The following is a 16,962-nucleotide window of genomic DNA, read 5'->3' on the forward strand; positions in this document are numbered from 1 at the left end:
AAGCAACCGGAAAATTCACTTATCTGGCATCTATCAGATAACCCCTGCTGTATACCAGGGGTTTTACTGTATCTGCACTCCCAGATATCTGTTCTGCTTCATTCCTCAGTGCACCACCATTTACGTCTTACCTTGGTTTGTCCTTCCAAAATGCAACGCTTGTCTGCATTAAATTCCATCTGCTATTTTACAGCTCATTTTTTCCAGCTGATCCAAATCTTTCTGCAAGCTTTGAAAGCCTTACACCTTGTGTTATCTTCAGTACCAGTCTAGAGTTATTTTGCATGAATTTTCCAAAATTAATTTAAAAAACCCACCAGAAAATAGGGGTCAAAGTCTTGGTTAAAGGGAGGCTTTGAGATTTTTAAAAGGACAACAGGAGTTTAGGTTTTGAGAGAGTACCACCTTCTGGCTAAAATACTGTTGCCAATGCTGAGGTAATTTTGAAAATGGAGTTAAAAAAAATAAATCACAAGACATTAATTGGCAGGGGAGAATAAGACAGGGTTCAGTATCAAAGGAGGTAGCGGCTAGGAAATTAAGTTTGTAATGAGGATGAGCTGGATTTTTGCCATTTAATTACCAGAAAGCTTGAACTTGGCTTCTGAAACAAAATACTCTTATTGAGAAATCTTTCTGCAATCCTTTCCTGGGGTGGATTCCTCAGATCAGCTGCCCTGTGTCAGATTTGATCTGGAAGCCCTTTGCATTATCCTGCAGATCTACAGAGTAGAAATGTTAAGCTTTTATAACTTTTTATTCATGCTTTTAATTATGTATAGTTTTTTTATTAATCAAAGGAAATTTAAATCTTTCTGAAAGTCACAGATTTCTAAACTAACATTCTTGACAGCTGGCAAAACTGGGAATTCAATTTTGCCAGCACATTAAATGCTTTTAAGGGAGCTCAGGGATACAAATTGGAGTTGCTGGACTCTGGGATACTTTATCCCATTTTAAAATAATGTCAGAATAGTGGGAGTTAATGAGAGCAGCAGTTGAAGGTGAATTGTGTTTGTTGGCAAAATTAAATCCTTTGGCTTTGCTCTTTCATCTGACTTGACATTTTAAGGGCAGTGTCAAAAGCCTGATATTGGCAACATAGGTAGGGGCAATATAATTTCCTTTAATGTTTCTGATATTTAGCACAAGATTGATCCAGGCACAGAATGATACATTTGCTACTAGGCAAGAACAGCAAATACAAATAGTTTATTCTCTTGAAATGCCTTCCTTTGACCATTCTGAATGAAGTAAGATCAACCTCAAGGGCTGATACTATCAATATAATAAACTATTCTCCCTCAATTGTCATCCTTTCACATATGCAATTATTCTATTCTTAATTCAACTATAATGTCTTTAAGCTATCACCACCATCTCACTTCACATTAAGTCTCAAATATTTACATCACTTACAACACTAATTAAAGCATTGGATCGCCACACAAATGTACATCCCTCATTCATTTTACTCTTCAAGTGGCACTTTTATCCAGCACTATTGGACCTGCTTTTCAGATTCCATTTTACTCATGCAGAAAATAATGCAATCATTTCCACCCATTTCTTATTGCATGCTACCCCTTTGTGACTGCCATAGAAGACCGTTTCCACACTTCTACAAAATATGAAACATCAGCTCCCAGTCCCATTACTGCATTCAGATTATTCCTGCATCTTGCTGGTCTTGACTGCGTTAAATCAGGAAACTCTGCAAAGATGGATAACATTTTTGGATCTGACAACAATCTACTCAGGCTGAACCAGATGTTCATAATATTAAGCTTCTAATTCCACCTGATTCCCACCATAAATCCTTTCTACTTTAAACGTAAGTTGTTGGTATCCAATGTTGGTCCAATACAATCCCACCAACCTCCTTTCAACCTTCTTAAAGAGCCTTTATGCTAACTCAGAAGGTACCATTGGTTCTTGCCCACAAAACTTGATTCAATTGTGAACAATTTTATCCCAAATCATCTTCATCTTGAAATAATCTGACCCTCACTTCAAATTACTTGTGCATAGTCTTTTACCTCACCACCAGGAATCCCCTATGCTGCACAGTTGATCTCTCCAGAGCATCTCCAACAGCAAACCTACATTGGCCAAGCTTGACCCCAAAGCTTACATGTATGTACGAGTCACTTTGTTTCATTTCTTTCCTTTGAAGCATTTTAAATGTTAAATGCAATTAAACATTTCACAGGTTATCTCTGGAAAAATTTGACATGTGAAGAGAAAATTAAGATAGAGTACATTACTGGAAATTTTCAGACAATTTGGATAAACTGATTACAAAACTGTCTTGCCATGCACAATTTTAAAATTGTGTCGGTGATAGCAGTATTATTGTTCGTTATTTGTCAAACAGGTTCATTTTGTGTTGACTCAAAAACTTCCCATCATCCAGAAAGAGGGAAGTAATGACTCAAGCCATGAAGATTGTTTACATAGGGACTCTCTGCTTCAGGCATTCAACATGAAAATGTCATTTTTTGTAAGCAGAGCACTGAACAAATAACTTGAACTTTACACAGTACAAGCTTAAAATGTTACCAAAAGTATGAATAGAAAATGTTATATATGATCGATCAGAGTTAAAATGTCATTTAAACATTTGAACATTTTACCAAAGTAAAAACCATTAGTATGCAGAGTCTATCAGCTTATTTATTACACATTTATCCTTGGCTTACAGCATGAATAACATTCACAAAACAGCTTTAAAATAAAAATCACTTACCCACTTTGATTTGTTCTTCAAATACAACCACTATTCACTGCATGAACAAAATATTGTCCCTTAAAGATTTATTTTTGGAGCAATTGGTTTAATATATTGGGCACAAGAGATAAAAGAAAGTCAAAGCATCAAATTAACCTGAATTTGAAAGGTTCAAAATAGGGACTCTTTCTTTAAAATATCTCAGTTAGTAACTGGAGCCATGTTACTGGCTATACTTACCATGAAACACAATGCTTCAATGATAAGGCTATACTCTCAAAGTGACAAATCTTTCCTGGAACAAACAACAGAGCAAAATTAGCTTATTAACTACCAGTTCTGCTTAAAATCCTAGACTAAACCACTAAACTAATCCTAAACCACTAAACTAATCCTAAACCACTAAACTAATCCTAAACCACTAAACTAATCCTAAACCACTAAACTAATCCTAAACCACTAAACTAATCCTAAACCACTAAACTAAACCACTAAACTAAACCACTAAACTAAACCACTAAACTAAACCACTAAACTAAACCACTAAACTAAACCACTAAACTAATCCTAAACTAACCACTGAAGCTTTCCAAATATTTTAATGTCTGTTTAAGCCTACTATTAAGAATATACATGCTATTTATTTTTGAAATGTACTTTTCCTGCCTAATGTAATTTCTTAGGAAGCCCTTGTTCAGTCAGTGCAGGCATGCATCAAATATGCATTTCAATTTTGTGAGATTCAGTAGATTTTAAACAATCGCAGTGGACTGAACACTACATTCCCATTGAAAAATACTTTCAAGGCATCACAAGGTTTTGGCCAAAATTAATCAAGACTATTTAAAGGCAAAACCTTTTATGTTACAATAATGTAAAAATTCAAAATACCTGGTATTCCGTTCATTTAGTGCTAAATTGACATATTGGGGGAAATAAAAATAATCAACAAAGTTCACGTTATTAGCACAAAACATCAGCAGTTATAAAGGCCTGGCAAGCTTCACATTTAGAGAAAGGGAAATGTATACAAACCTTTCTTCGAGTGTATTTTAATAACAATCCTCAACTCTTGTCATTTTGACATTGTTAACAAAATTCAAGTAAATTAAATGTTGGTCCATTCAAACAGAAGTGCCCAATATGTCATCTAAATTGATTGCTACAAGTAAATATATACTGTATAAGAAAAACAAACATACAACAGTCAATGTCCAATTTTTGTTGGTAATTTTAAAAATTACATTACGGCTGACAACAAAAGCTGTTGGATATCACTTCAAAACAATAAAGCTAATCAGACATGCTGTATTTTCCTATATACATCACAGTCTTGGTTCACACATTATGATCTATGGGTACATCTATCTCTCTGTCATTGATCTTTGTTCCATTCATCATTTTGTAGGCTTTCTCTGCTGCTTCTGGGGAATCAAAACACACCATCCCACAACCTTTGGACTTGCCATTTTTATGAGAGCAAACATTATGTGACCTTAAAAGCAACAAGAAGAACCTTACTTTACTGTACACACAGTTAGGGCAAATATTAGGGCAAATTAACAAGACAATGCAAACACTCAGCACGTTGACTGAACTTTTAACTTCTGCCATGTTAAGTTATGCGGAAGCTGAAAAATAACAAGTTTTTACAGTTCTCGTATATGAATTTCAAGATGTGAAAATTTTATTAACAGCCAAATAAACTATCTACATTTTTTTGCAAAAATCTGGCAGCCATGAATACCACTTCCCACTGTTCAAGTGTTCACACTTCCAAATCCATGATCCACATCTATGTTCCCATCAATCCCTCCTCCCATTCCAGTGCCCAACCATTCGAGATTGGAACCTTTTTGATCCAAACCCGTTACTATACTTCCAGCCATGCTATTCATAGCCAGCCATTCCAGCACTTATGACAGATAAAGAAAATATCATTCAGTGGCAAATTTCAAATGAGAGAAAGTTCTTACTTTCATTTATTTAACTATATATAAATAGATAGACTTTTCCTTTATGGAAAAAAAAACTAAACAACCCCTCCATTCCACATTATAAATCCACACACTGTCAGGGCTCCTATTTATGTAGGTCATGAAAAATTCTATTTGGGGAAGTCACATGTATTTATACTGTAGCAGCATTTATTATTATCCTTATTAACCATAACCATATAACCATTTATGGTTATTGTATTTATTATTACAATTGGGCCCCTATATGATCTAAATAATGTTGCCATATTTTAATAAATGTCATATTTGTTCTTTAAATTGTATGTGATTATTTTCCATAGGTATGCAGCTATTCATCTCAGAAGACCATTGTGCCGTATGTAGATTATGGAGGCAGATTTCCAAGTAATTGCAATACATTTCTTAGCCACCGCTAAGGCTATTTTAACAAATGAAATTTGGAATTTAGTTAGTTTATTACTTATTTCAATGAAGTTGCCCAAAGCGTAAAGCTCCAGGTTGCCTGTGAAGGCCACTCCTATTATCAAAAAATCATTAAATTGTCTGTAGAACCTGGGAGGAAACCGATTCTCCCCTGGAGATTTGTTAGCTTGTAAAGTACCCAAAGCTTTCCTGATTTCTTCTCTTGTGAAAAAGGCACCTAAATCAATTCGTTCTCTATCTTCAAATTTTGGAAGTTCGACATTTGTTAAAAATTCATCCATCTCATTTTCATCTCCTAATAATTCTGCTTTATATAGTCTCATGTAAAATTGTGCAATCTTTTTATTTATTTATTTTTGATTCTATAATATCAGCAACTGTTTCTATTGCATTTATCATTCTAGATGACTCCTCTGCATTTAATTTTATGCACCTATTCTCCTAACTCATAATGCTTTTGTTTGCTTTTTAATATTTTTTCCATTCTATATATGTTTGTAATGTGTGATTTTTTTTATTCTCTAACAGTCTATATTTTTCTAGTGAACCCTCTTCTCTGATATTATTATTCCAATTTCATTGTATCTTTCTCTAGACAATCCAGCTCTGTAGCATATTCTCTCAAGATTTTTTGAATAAGAAATAGTTTGACCTCTTAGATAAGCTTTAAGTGTATCCCATATTAAAAAGCTATTATCAGTGGAAGAAAGGTTAGTTTCACAGAATAGTTCTTAATAAACTCACAAAAGTCCTTCCTTTTCAATAGCATGGCATTGAGATGCCATCTGTATACACTTTCTTGTTTTTCCATTTATTGCAATAGTTAAATTTAATAGTGAATGATCTGATAGAAGTCTCACCAAATAAAGGACACTGAAATCTCCTCCAACCACTATATTTCATCTTCCCTTTGCTGTTTTTAAAACATATATCTTTCATAAAGGCTTCGTCATCATCATTTGGTGCATAGATGTTAATAAACGTCCATGATTCTGCATGTGCCATTACAAATCTTCCTGCTTGGTCAGTCAGTGCCCCTTATTTTATTATTGGTATTGATTAAGACAATATTACATCCCACCCATTCTCTTTTTAATTTAGCATGTTCCAATATCATTAAATGCATAAAATTGAAAGAACTTATATTACTTATATAATTATATATTTCAATGTTAAGAAATACTTACAAATTATCAAATGACATGAAGGTTTCACAACTGGTATCTCTGGGAACAAGGCTTTGCTAGCTATCAATCACATAGGGCATTTCAGAATCAGGACTTATAACGGCAGTTCAGGATGCTTTAGACATGCAAGGGAGATCCTATGAATCCTGGTACAGGATAAACAACTATACTTTCTTTTAAAAAATAAACTGATGTCCATGAGATTTTGTTCTAGTTTGTCACTGACCCAAACCAAATACGCCTCATACGCCAGGCTGCTGTTCATTCACTTCAGCTCAGTGTTCAATACGATCATTCTCCAGAGGCTGGTGGAGAAGCAGCCCTCATTGGGACTCAACACCCCAGTTTGTAACTGATTCTGGACTTCCTAATGGAAAGGCCACAGTAGGTCTGGAACAATAACATAACATTGAGCACCATCAGTCTGAGCACTGGTGCACCTCAAGGCTGTGTGCTTAGCCTGCTCCAGTTCACACTGCTAACCCATTACAGCAATGCCAGATGCAGCTCCAACAATATCATCAAGTTTGCAGATGACACAAGAGTAGTTGGTCTCATCAGCAACAATAATTAGTTGCACGACAGAGAAGACGTGGAAAATCTCATGTTATAGTGCGAGAATAAGAACCTGAGTCTCAATGTAGATTTCAGGAATGACCCACCCTCCACTATGCATCAATAACTCTGCAGAGAGCATCAAGTTTCTTGGAGTCCACTTAAGTAGTGACCTATCCTGGACACACATCTCCTCAATTGTCAGGAAGGTGCAACAACGACTGGATTCCTGAGAAGACTGAGGTGACCAAGGCTACTGGCCACCACTATGTCGACTTTCTACAGGAGCTCTATTGAGACTGTCCTGGCTGGCTGCATCAGTGTGGTACACTTGCTGTAGAGCATTGGATTGGAGCTCAATCCTCAGGACTATAAGAGCAACAGAGAGGATCACTGGAGTCTATCTCCCCCACCATTGACGTGATCTCCCAGGATCATTGTCGGAAGAGGGCTCACAAAATTGTTGAGTCCCAATGAGGGCTGCTTCTCCACCCTGTACACTAGTTTCCTACTCCTGGGAAAGAGATACAGAAGTATCAGAGCCAGAACCACCAGGCTGAGAAACAGGTTTCCACAGGCAGTGAGACTGTCGAATGACTGGTGAACTGCTCGTGCAATCCCTCCGAGAATTTACTGCTATTTAAAAATATTTATTTATTTTTATATAAATACTACATATAAATCATTTGTAAATACTGTATGTATATCATGTCTATGTATTTGCATGTTTTTACACTGAGGACCGAAGAATGCCATTTTGTACGGCTGTACCTTACAATTGTATGATAATAATGAACTTGAAAATTATAGATCAGCTAAAATCAATTAATTGAAAATAGTGACAGCAATTCAATCAACTTCAAAAAGGACCGTGCTCCTCCCGATACTCCGCCATTTTGTCCAGACATTTTTCCCATACTTTGATGAAAGGCTCAAGCCCGAAACGTTGGTTATGTATCTATCTTTACTATATAAAGGACACTGTTTGATCAGCTGAGTTTCTCCAGCAAATGTGCTCTTTATATGGCATACAATTCACTGAAATGGATTACTTTGAGATGATATTGATTTGTAATCTTCACTCCCATTGAGAAAGGATTGATTGCTGTATCCATAGCTAGTATGTCAATTCCCGTTAATATAGATAGTTGTGTAAAACTGATTGATTTTAAAAGTGTGGTTGCATCTTTTCTATTTGAATCGATGCTGACTGCTTGTGACAGAGAACATTTGGTGAGTAATGGAATGCAAAACAAATTATGACATTCACCAACAATCTTCCCTCTCGTTTATTTAATTTTGTGGTGAAACTTACATTTCTGGTTCTCCTACTAACATTCATTGCTCAAATAACGGATATTCTAATCACTGCCGCCTCGCTCTTTGCCCAGGGTTGCTGTGCACAAATTGGCAGCCACATTTTCCGTGACAGTATTCCAATTTCTTTTTTTTTTAAATAAATTTTATCTTTCATTTGCACCAATACTAGTACAGTATTTATCCATATCAAAAAATACTTTAAAAATGCAAAAAAATACATAATTTCATATTTTCTCCCCACCACCCTCCCCAAAAAAGTAGAGAAAGAAAGAAGAAATAAAGCCTGGCTGATAATCATATAACCTCTTCATTAATTAAATTTCAAATCTGCATAATGATCTTGAACCTTGAATTAACTATGGTGAGCTGGAGCGGGAATGGCGGATGCAGTAGATGAAGTCATAGCAATAAAATCCATCTACGATTTCCAAATCTTATCAAACTTTTCCAGTTGATTCCATAAATTCTACGCTATTATCTCTAACAGTAGTTCCATTTCCCATTTATTCAACCCCACATTTATTGTCTAGTTTACAGCTGTATATTTCTTTGCTATTGCCACACTTAAAAACCTCTTCTGATAAGTATCTGACTTCAAATCAAAAAATATCTCCCAATAAAAATATTTTGGGGTCTTTCAAAATTTGCACCTTCACAACCCGTCCCAATAAAATACTTATACCTTCCCAAAATTGTCCTAGTTTTTCACAGAGCTAAACTGCAGTATTCTAATTTCTGTGAGGGTTGGCTGATACCTACTGGAAGCTGCTTTTCATTTGCAAATCTCCAGACAAAATACCCCAATGTAAAGCCGCGTATTTGACCTCGATGCGACTGTCAGGAGGCCACCTGAAAGTGCAGGACGCGCCGACGAGGTGCACTTGGTAACCCTCCTCCGGAGGGATAATCGCCGGAGCACTGAGGTTCTCCCCCCGCCCCCCACAACTGAATGCAGCCACTGAGGTTCTTCTCCCCCCCCACAACTGAATGCAGCCACTGAGGTTCTCCCACCCCTCCACAACTGAATGCAGCCACTGAGGTTCTCCCCCCCACACAACTGAATGCAGCCACTGAGGTTCTCCCCACCCCCACAACTGAATGCAGCCACTGAGTTTCTCCCCCCCCCCCCACAACTGAATGCAGCCACTGAGGTTCTCCCCCCCCTCCACAACTGAATGCAGCCACTGAGGTTCTCCCCCCCCCCCCACAACTAAATGCAGCCACTGAGGTTCTCCCCCACCCCCCCAACTAAATGCAGCCACTGAGGTTCTCCCCCCCCTCCACAACTGAATGCAGCCACTGAGGTTCTCCCCCCCTCCACAACTGAATGCAGCCACAGAGGTTCTCCCCCCCCCTCCACAACTGAATGCAGCCACTGAGGTTCTCTCCCACCCCCCCAACTAAATGCAGCCACTGAGGTTCTCCCCCCCCTCCACAACTGAATGCAGCCACTGAGGTTCTCCCCCCCCCCCACAACTAAATGCAGCCACTGAGGTTCTCCCCCCCCCAACTAAATGCAGCCACTGAGGTTCTCCCCCCCCTCCACAACTGAATGCAGCCACTGAGGTTCTCCCCCCCCCCCACAACTAAATGCAGCCACTGAGGTTCTCCCCCACCCCCCCAACTAAATGCAGCCACTGAGGTTCTCCCCCCCCTCCACAACTGAATGCAGCCACTGAGGTTCTCCCCCCCTCCACAACTGAATGCAGCCACAGAGGTTCTCCCCCCCCCTCCACAACTGAATGCAGCCACTGAGGTTCTCCCCCACCCCCCCAACTAAATGCAGCCACTGAGGTTCTCCCCCCCCTCCACAACTGAATGCAGCCACTGAGGTTCTCCCCCCCCCCCACAACTAAATGCAGCCACTGAGGTTCTCCCCCCCCCCAACTAAATGCAGCCACTGAGGTTCTCCCCCCCCCAACTAAATGCAGCCACTGAGGTTCTCCCCCCCCAACTAAATGCAGCCACTGAGGTTCTCCCCCCCCTCCACAACTGAATGCAGCCACTGAGGTTCTCCCCCCCTCCACAACTGAATGCAGCCACTGAGGTTCCCCCCCCCCCCCAACTGAATGCAGCCACCTGAAAGTGGCCGCAAAGGGGATGACAATCAGCTGGCGAACGCCTGACAGCCCCCCTGCCCCCTGGCACGGGACGTCAGGGCTGGGGCAGTCGTCGCGGGCTGTCAGCGCCGGCCTCCTCAACCCTGACCTCCCGTGCAGCTGTCCTTATCAGGTGGCCAGCACCGCCGCCACCTGCACGACCATGCCACAGGTCTGAATCCGCCTCTGCAGGCGCACTCTTGGCGGAGAAGGCACCTGAGAGCGTGGTTGGGTGGATTGACGAGGCAGAGCAAGGTGTGGATGGGGTTTCCAATCCGCCTGCCAAAGGCTCAACCCCCTCCAAGCGCTGGCTGTGTAACCTTATCTCACCTATTTATTTTTTGGGGTGGGGGGGGGATAAATTCCTGCCGAGTTTCTCCAGTCTTTTACTTCAGTCACTGCAGCTGTCTCCGGCGGCCCAGCCGTCCACCATGTTGCCCGTACGGCGCATGGTCACAAGGGTCAACCGGAAGTGCTGACCGGGAACCGATAACTTCCGCCGTGCCGATGGAGTCGAATTAAACGCTGGGTCTTTTGCGCCCGTTGGGCTGAGTTTGAACCCGGACTTCCACTCTCGTCCAGTCTGAGCCGTGTGGCCCCCCCCCCCACTTCATCTACCAGGAGCGCTGCGGATCGGACGCGTTTTCCGCCCGTTTGTCTCTGGCCCGTGAGGAGCGAGGCCTCGGCCTCCCCCCCCATCCGCCCGCCCGCCCCCACCTTCTCCGGCCCGCGGGGAGTTGACAAGGAGCTCCGCCGGCCCGAGGGGGGGGGGAGATCCTCGGTTGCAAATGTCTTGTACCGTGGTGATGTGTACCTGCTCGTCGGTCACACGGCTCCTTCGCTCGTCTCTCACCACCTCGGGTCGGGGTAAGATCTGGATTGTGTTTCAAGCTGGTTTTAACATGTCACGAAATGCGGCCGGATCACAGCGCCCACGTAAATAAAAACCGGGCACATGGCAAAGGAAACCAGGATCGTGGCTGCAAAACGAGTTTGGGTCACGACCTCTTGGAAACTTGTAGGTTCTCGCTGCACTTTGGCCCGTGGACTGTCAGGTGGGACTTGTCTGCTGTGTCCACTAACCCTGACAGATCCCAGGCCGCCGTCAGCCAGTGTTGCTTAAAGCTGAGGATCTCGTTTATGTTTCTTTTTTCTTTGGCTTGGCTTCGCGGACGAAGATTTATGGAGGGGTTTGTCCATGTCAGCTGCAGGCTCGTTGGTGACTGACAAGTCCGATGCGGGACAGGCAGACACGGTTGCAAGGGAAAATTGGTGGGTTGGGGTTGGGTTTTTCCTCCTTTGCCTTTTGTCAGTGAGGTGGGCTCTGCGGTCTTCTTCAAAGGAGGTTGCTGCCCGCCGAACTGTGAGGCGCCAAGATGCACGGTTTGAGGCGAGATCAGCCCACTGGCGGTGGTCAATGGGGCAGGCACCACGAGATTTCTTTAGGCATTCTTTGTACCTTTTCTTTGGTGCACCTCTGTCACGGTGGCCAGTGGAGAGCTCGATCTTGGGAAGGCGATGGTCCTCCATTCTGGAGACGTGACCCACCCAGCGCAGCTGGATCTTCAGCAGCGTGGACTCAATGCTGTCGACCTCTGTCATCTCGAGTACTTCGATGTTGGAGATGAAAGCGCTCCAATGAATGTTGAGGATGGAGCGGAGACAACGCTGGTGGAAGCGTTCTAGGAGCCGTAGGTGATGCCGGTAGAGGACCCATGATTCGGAGCCGAACAGGAGTGTGGGTATGACAACGGCTCTGTATACGCTTATCTTATCTTCAATAATGTGCATGTGTGAATTTACATTTTTTGGGGTAAGTGGGTTCAAGTGTTGAAAGTCTCTTGATAATTGCCTACTAAGTAAAGACTGCTGTTTATCCTGAGAAAGCTGGCCTTTTAATGTGAACAGTGCATATCGTATTATGGTGTCACTTGTCGGTAATGCAGGTCCACCATTAGTCAAGATTTCCATTTTGGGATTTTTAGGATCTGAAATTATACTAAAAGTTGCAGGCAGTGAAATGTCCATAATCTGTAGGACACCTGGACTAGATGGGTTACCAAACTAACCATCTGCTACTGGTATTGAGTACTTAATTTTTGATCGAAGCAATAAAATTGAAAAATTATTATGTACAAGAAAATCAAATGATATAGAAGAAGACAGTATATGCCAGACTTTGTCGGTGGTTCATTTGGTTGTCGCAAACTGTGTCCTTCCACTTTTTAAAAAGTTTTATTGATAACAATGTGGCGAATTAAGCGGGTGATTTTTGCCATCAAAGATTGCAAGTGAGGTTGAGATCTGCCTTTTCGTCAAAGATAGAAATTGTCACATTTGGTTGCCCTAATGCCAAATTGTTCATAAGTTTATGAAGGAAAGAGCAAGAGGGATGAAATGGGCCCTTCGGCCCACAGTATCCATGCTGAGCTTTCTCCCTATATATTTATATGCCTTCGTTAGGATCACCTGTCTAAATGCCTCTTAAATTTAGTTGTTGTATCTGATTTCCTCCCATCTCCAGCAGTGATATCAATCAATCTGTTTATAAATTACTCCTATGTGCCCTTTAAATCTCTCATCTTAATACTATGGCCCCTTATTTTTTGAGACCCCTCCCATGGGAAAAAGATTTTGAGTATGATCCCATGTTTGTCTCTCATAATCTTGTATATTTCTATCACTTCACTTTGCAGTCTCCTTCACTTCAGGGAAAGCGTTGACTGCTTTTTTACTTTCTATGGATGCTCTATGACCTGCTGAGTTTCCATTGCCCTAACTGATCCAAGCCCTCCTCATAAATAAATTCTTCCTATAGTGTGGTGACTAGAACTGCACACCATACTTTATATATGGTAAAATCACAACTTAATATACAGTATTGGCGTAGTGGTTAGCGCAACACCTTTACAGCGCTAGCGATCAGGACCAGACCAGGGTATGAATCCTGCGCTTTCTATAAGGAGTTTGTACATTCTCCTGAAACTGTGTGGTTTTTCTCTGGGGGGCTGTAGGTTAATGGGGTGTAAATTGGGCAGCACGGACTCGTGGGGCGAAATGGCCTGTTACCATGCTGTATGTCTAATTTTTTTAAATATGTCCAAACTTTGAATTCTATGCCCTGACCTATGAAGGCAAATATGCTACATGCCTCATCTCCCTGCGTTGCTTTCGTAAGCGCATCACCTTGCCCATCCTTTCTGTATCTGAGGATGACATGCGTACTGCCTTCAGGAGAATGAATCCAAGGAAAGTATCTGGCCCAGATGGAGTACCTAGTTGAATATTAAAAATTGTGCTGACCAACTTATAACGGATATCTTCAATAGTTCACTCCAGCAGGGTATGGTACCCATCTGTTTTAAACAGGTGTCAATCATACCAGTCCCCAAGAAGAGTGCACTAACCTGCCGTAACGATTATCGACCAGTAGCACTTACATCAACGGTGAAGAAGTGCTTTGAAAGGCTGATGATGATGTATTTCAGCTCCTGTCTGTGGTGATGTGGATACATTCCAGTTCACCTATTGTAGTAACAGGTGAATGTCATCTCACTGGCTCTATACAAAGCCTTGGAACACCTGGATGCATATTATCAAGATTCTCTTTATCAATTACATTTCAGCATTTAACACCACCATCCCCTTAAAACTGATCAGCAAACTCCAAGACTTGGGAGTTAACACCCCACTGTGTAATTGGATCGTAGATTTTTCTCACCTCCAGACCACAATCAGTGAAGATCGTAAGAACATCTCCTCCACAATCTCCATCAGTACTGGAGCACCACAGGGCTACGTTCTTGCCCCCTGCTCTACTCACTTTATACCTACGACTTTGTGTGACTTTGTACGCCAATAGCACCATCTACAAATTTGCTGACGATACCATGGTAGTGGGTTGTATAAAGGCAGAGAATGAGTCAGCGAACAGAATGGAGATTGAAAACTTGGCTGAATGGTGGACCAACAACAATGTCACCAAAACTAAGGAGCTGATTGTTGACTTAAGGAAAGGAAAGCCAGAGGTATACAATCCAGAGACCATGGGGGAACCAGAGGTGGAGAGATTGAGCATATTTAGGTTCTTGGGAGTCACTATCTTGGAGGATCTTTCCTGGACCCAACACATCAATGGTATCGTGAAGAAAGCACATTAGCATCTCTACTTCCTCAGCAGGTTTAGTATGACATCAGAAACCCTTACAAAGGTGTGGTCGAAAATGTGCTGACTGACTGGGACACCAATGCCCCTACAGTCCTCCGAAAGGTAGTGGAAAAGCCCAGGACATACAGGAAAAACCCTCCCCACTGTTGAGCACATCTACAAGGAGCGCTGTCATCAGAGAGCAGCAGCAATCCTCACCACCCACCGCACACTCTGTTCCCACTACTGCCATCAGGAAAGAGGTATAGGTACAAGACTCCTACCACGAGGTTCAGTAACAGCTGCAACCTCTTCACTATCAGACTCCTCAACGACAAAGTGAATCAGAGACTCATTTCAGGACTCTTACTTGTGTACTTTATTGATTTTCTTTTTGTTCTCTCTGTATTGGAGTCAGTTTGAATATAGTTCTTTGTTTACATGTTTTACACTGTGTACAGTTTATTTTTTGCACTACCAATTAGTGGTAATTCTTCTGTGCCTGCAGGAAAAATGAATCTCAAGATTGGTATGTGATAGAACCATAGAACAACCATAGAACATTAAAGACAGAAACAGGCCTCTTTGGCCTTTCTCGTCTGTGCCATGTCATGTATGTATTCTGACAAGAAATCTGCAATCTGAATCCTGCTGCATTCTTAGATAACCTTCATCACTATTCACAATACAAACATTTTTTATGTAATTTGCAGGCTTACTTATCATCCTATCTACATTCATATCCAATCACTGCAATGCACCATTAGCCATAAATTTAGCATTAGGAGAACATCTTTTCAGCGCTGCCCTCTGCCTGCTATCAGCAAGTCAATTTTGGATCCAATTAGTCAGTTCACCTTGGATCCCATGTGCCTTAACCTTTTGGACCAGCCTACCATGTGGGACCTTGTGAAATGCCTGACTGAAGTCCATATTGACAACATTTACTGCCCGATCTTCATCAATCTCCATAGTTGGATCTGTATCTCTGAAAACATGCTGACTTCTTGTCAACACTCCCTCTTTTACCCTATGAACATAAATTTGGTCCCTTGGACATTCCTACCAGTCTTAAACTCACAAGCATGCAGTTTCCTGATCTGTCCACAAGACAGGAATTTAATCATGAGCTCCACTGCCCAACCTTCTCCCAATAACATTTGATGCCCTAGATGATCAAGAGCCTATCAATCTCTGCCTTCAATACACCCAATGACCTGGCCTCCACAACTGCCTGTGGCAACAAATTCCACAGATTTACCACCCCCGGCTGATGAAATTCCTCCGCATCTCTATTTAAGTGGACGCCTTTCAATCTGGAAATTATACCTTCTTGTCCTAGACACTCCCACCATTGGAAACAACCTTGTCCACGACTTTCAACATGCGAAATGTTTCAATAAGATCTCCCCCTCATTCTCTTAAATTCCAATGAGTACAGGCCAAGACCTGTCAAACACTTCTCATATGATAACCCTTTCATCTTTGTTGCCCTTTAGGAGCAATATTAGCTATCCTCGGGTCTTCTGTTACTAATGAAGATGCAAAAGTCTCCAAAAGGGCATTCAGTGTTGAGGATTTATCAACTCCTCTAATTCCAAGATATCTTACACTTGCATCTCTTTAATACATACATGGTCCAGACATCAAAGCATGCCCTTTATGGTGAATTGAAATGACATTTTGTAGTGGTATTAGGGGATTGAGTTCAGGGTCAAGAAGTTGTATTGCAACTAAATCTCTGGTGAGACCACACTTAGAATATGGTGTTCAGTTCTGGTTACCTCATGATAGGAAAGATGTGGAAGCTATGGAGAGGGTGCAGAGGAGATTTCCAAGGATATTACCTGGATTGTAAAATTAGTCATGAGGCAAGGTTAGTAGAGCTGGAAGTTTTCTCTTTGGGGTGAAGAGGATGAGAGGAGACTTAATAGAAGTCCACAAGATTATGAGAGGCATAGATCAGGCAGACAGACATCATCTTTTCCCCAGGGCAGGAATAGCAAACACCATGGGACATCTCTACAAAGTGAAGGGAGAAAAGTTTAGGGAAAACATCAGGGGTAAGTTTTTTTTATGCATAGAGTTGTGGGTGCCCGGAGTGCATTGCTAGGGGTGGTGGTGGTAGAGACTCTTAGACAAGCTCATGGATAAAAGAAAAATCAAGAGTTATGAAGTAGGAAGGGTTTGTTTTTTTTTGGTAGGAATATATTGGTCAGGGGTGGGGGATATGGCCGTGCAAAGGACTTAGGCAGACGTGTTTTGATCGAGCTCTCTGTGAAGTTTCTACTCAGCCAGAAACATCAAGCAAAAGCCATATTTACATGTTTTATTGAATCAACTTTTATTTTGAAAGGATGCTTATATAGTAAGCACACTTCAAATGTGGTCTCATTCATGCCCTATGTTCCTGAAGTAATAAACAATAACATTGTTATCTTTCCTAATTCCCTATTCTTTTGTGAATTATGCACCAGTATACCCATGAGAGGGTTGGAGGGTTATGGGAGGGAGTGGGAGG

General features: G+C 41.5%; 1 protein-coding gene and 1 long non-coding RNA gene across 9 annotated transcripts in view; one reads left to right on the top strand and one right to left on the bottom strand.

The window, feature by feature from the left end:
• LOC138749385 (uncharacterized) overlaps nucleotides 1-10,742 on the bottom strand; it is a 165,906-nt gene extending 155,164 nt beyond the window's left edge. For 5 of the 6 annotated variants that reach the window (XR_011348597.1, XR_011348598.1, XR_011348599.1 and 2 more), the window contains exons 1-2: nucleotides 10,625-10,742; nucleotides 2,972-3,026 (exon numbers count right to left, since the gene is read on the bottom strand). This is a non-coding gene — a long non-coding RNA (uncharacterized lncRNA). Of the gene's footprint in view, nucleotides 1-2,749; nucleotides 2,787-2,971; nucleotides 3,027-10,624 lie in introns of all 6 variants that reach the window. The other variant, XR_011348600.1, reaches the window with a different exon arrangement.
• Nucleotides 10,743-10,762: 20 nt separating this feature from the next.
• clpxa (caseinolytic mitochondrial matrix peptidase chaperone subunit Xa) overlaps nucleotides 10,763-16,962 on the top strand; it is a 47,561-nt gene continuing 41,361 nt past the window's right edge. For 2 of the 3 annotated variants that reach the window (XM_069910625.1, XM_069910627.1), the window contains exon 1: nucleotides 10,763-11,161. In XM_069910625.1, the coding sequence (XP_069766726.1) occupies nucleotides 11,083-11,161 (79 nt within the window). In that variant the 5' untranslated portion in view covers nucleotides 10,763-11,082. The remainder of the gene's footprint in view (nucleotides 11,162-16,962) is intronic. The other variant, XM_069910626.1, reaches the window with a different exon arrangement.

Source organism: Narcine bancroftii, chromosome 14, assembly GCF_036971445.1.
Source record: "Narcine bancroftii isolate sNarBan1 chromosome 14, sNarBan1.hap1, whole genome shotgun sequence".
In the NCBI taxonomy this organism is placed as follows: domain Eukaryota; kingdom Metazoa; phylum Chordata; class Chondrichthyes; order Torpediniformes; family Narcinidae; genus Narcine; species Narcine bancroftii.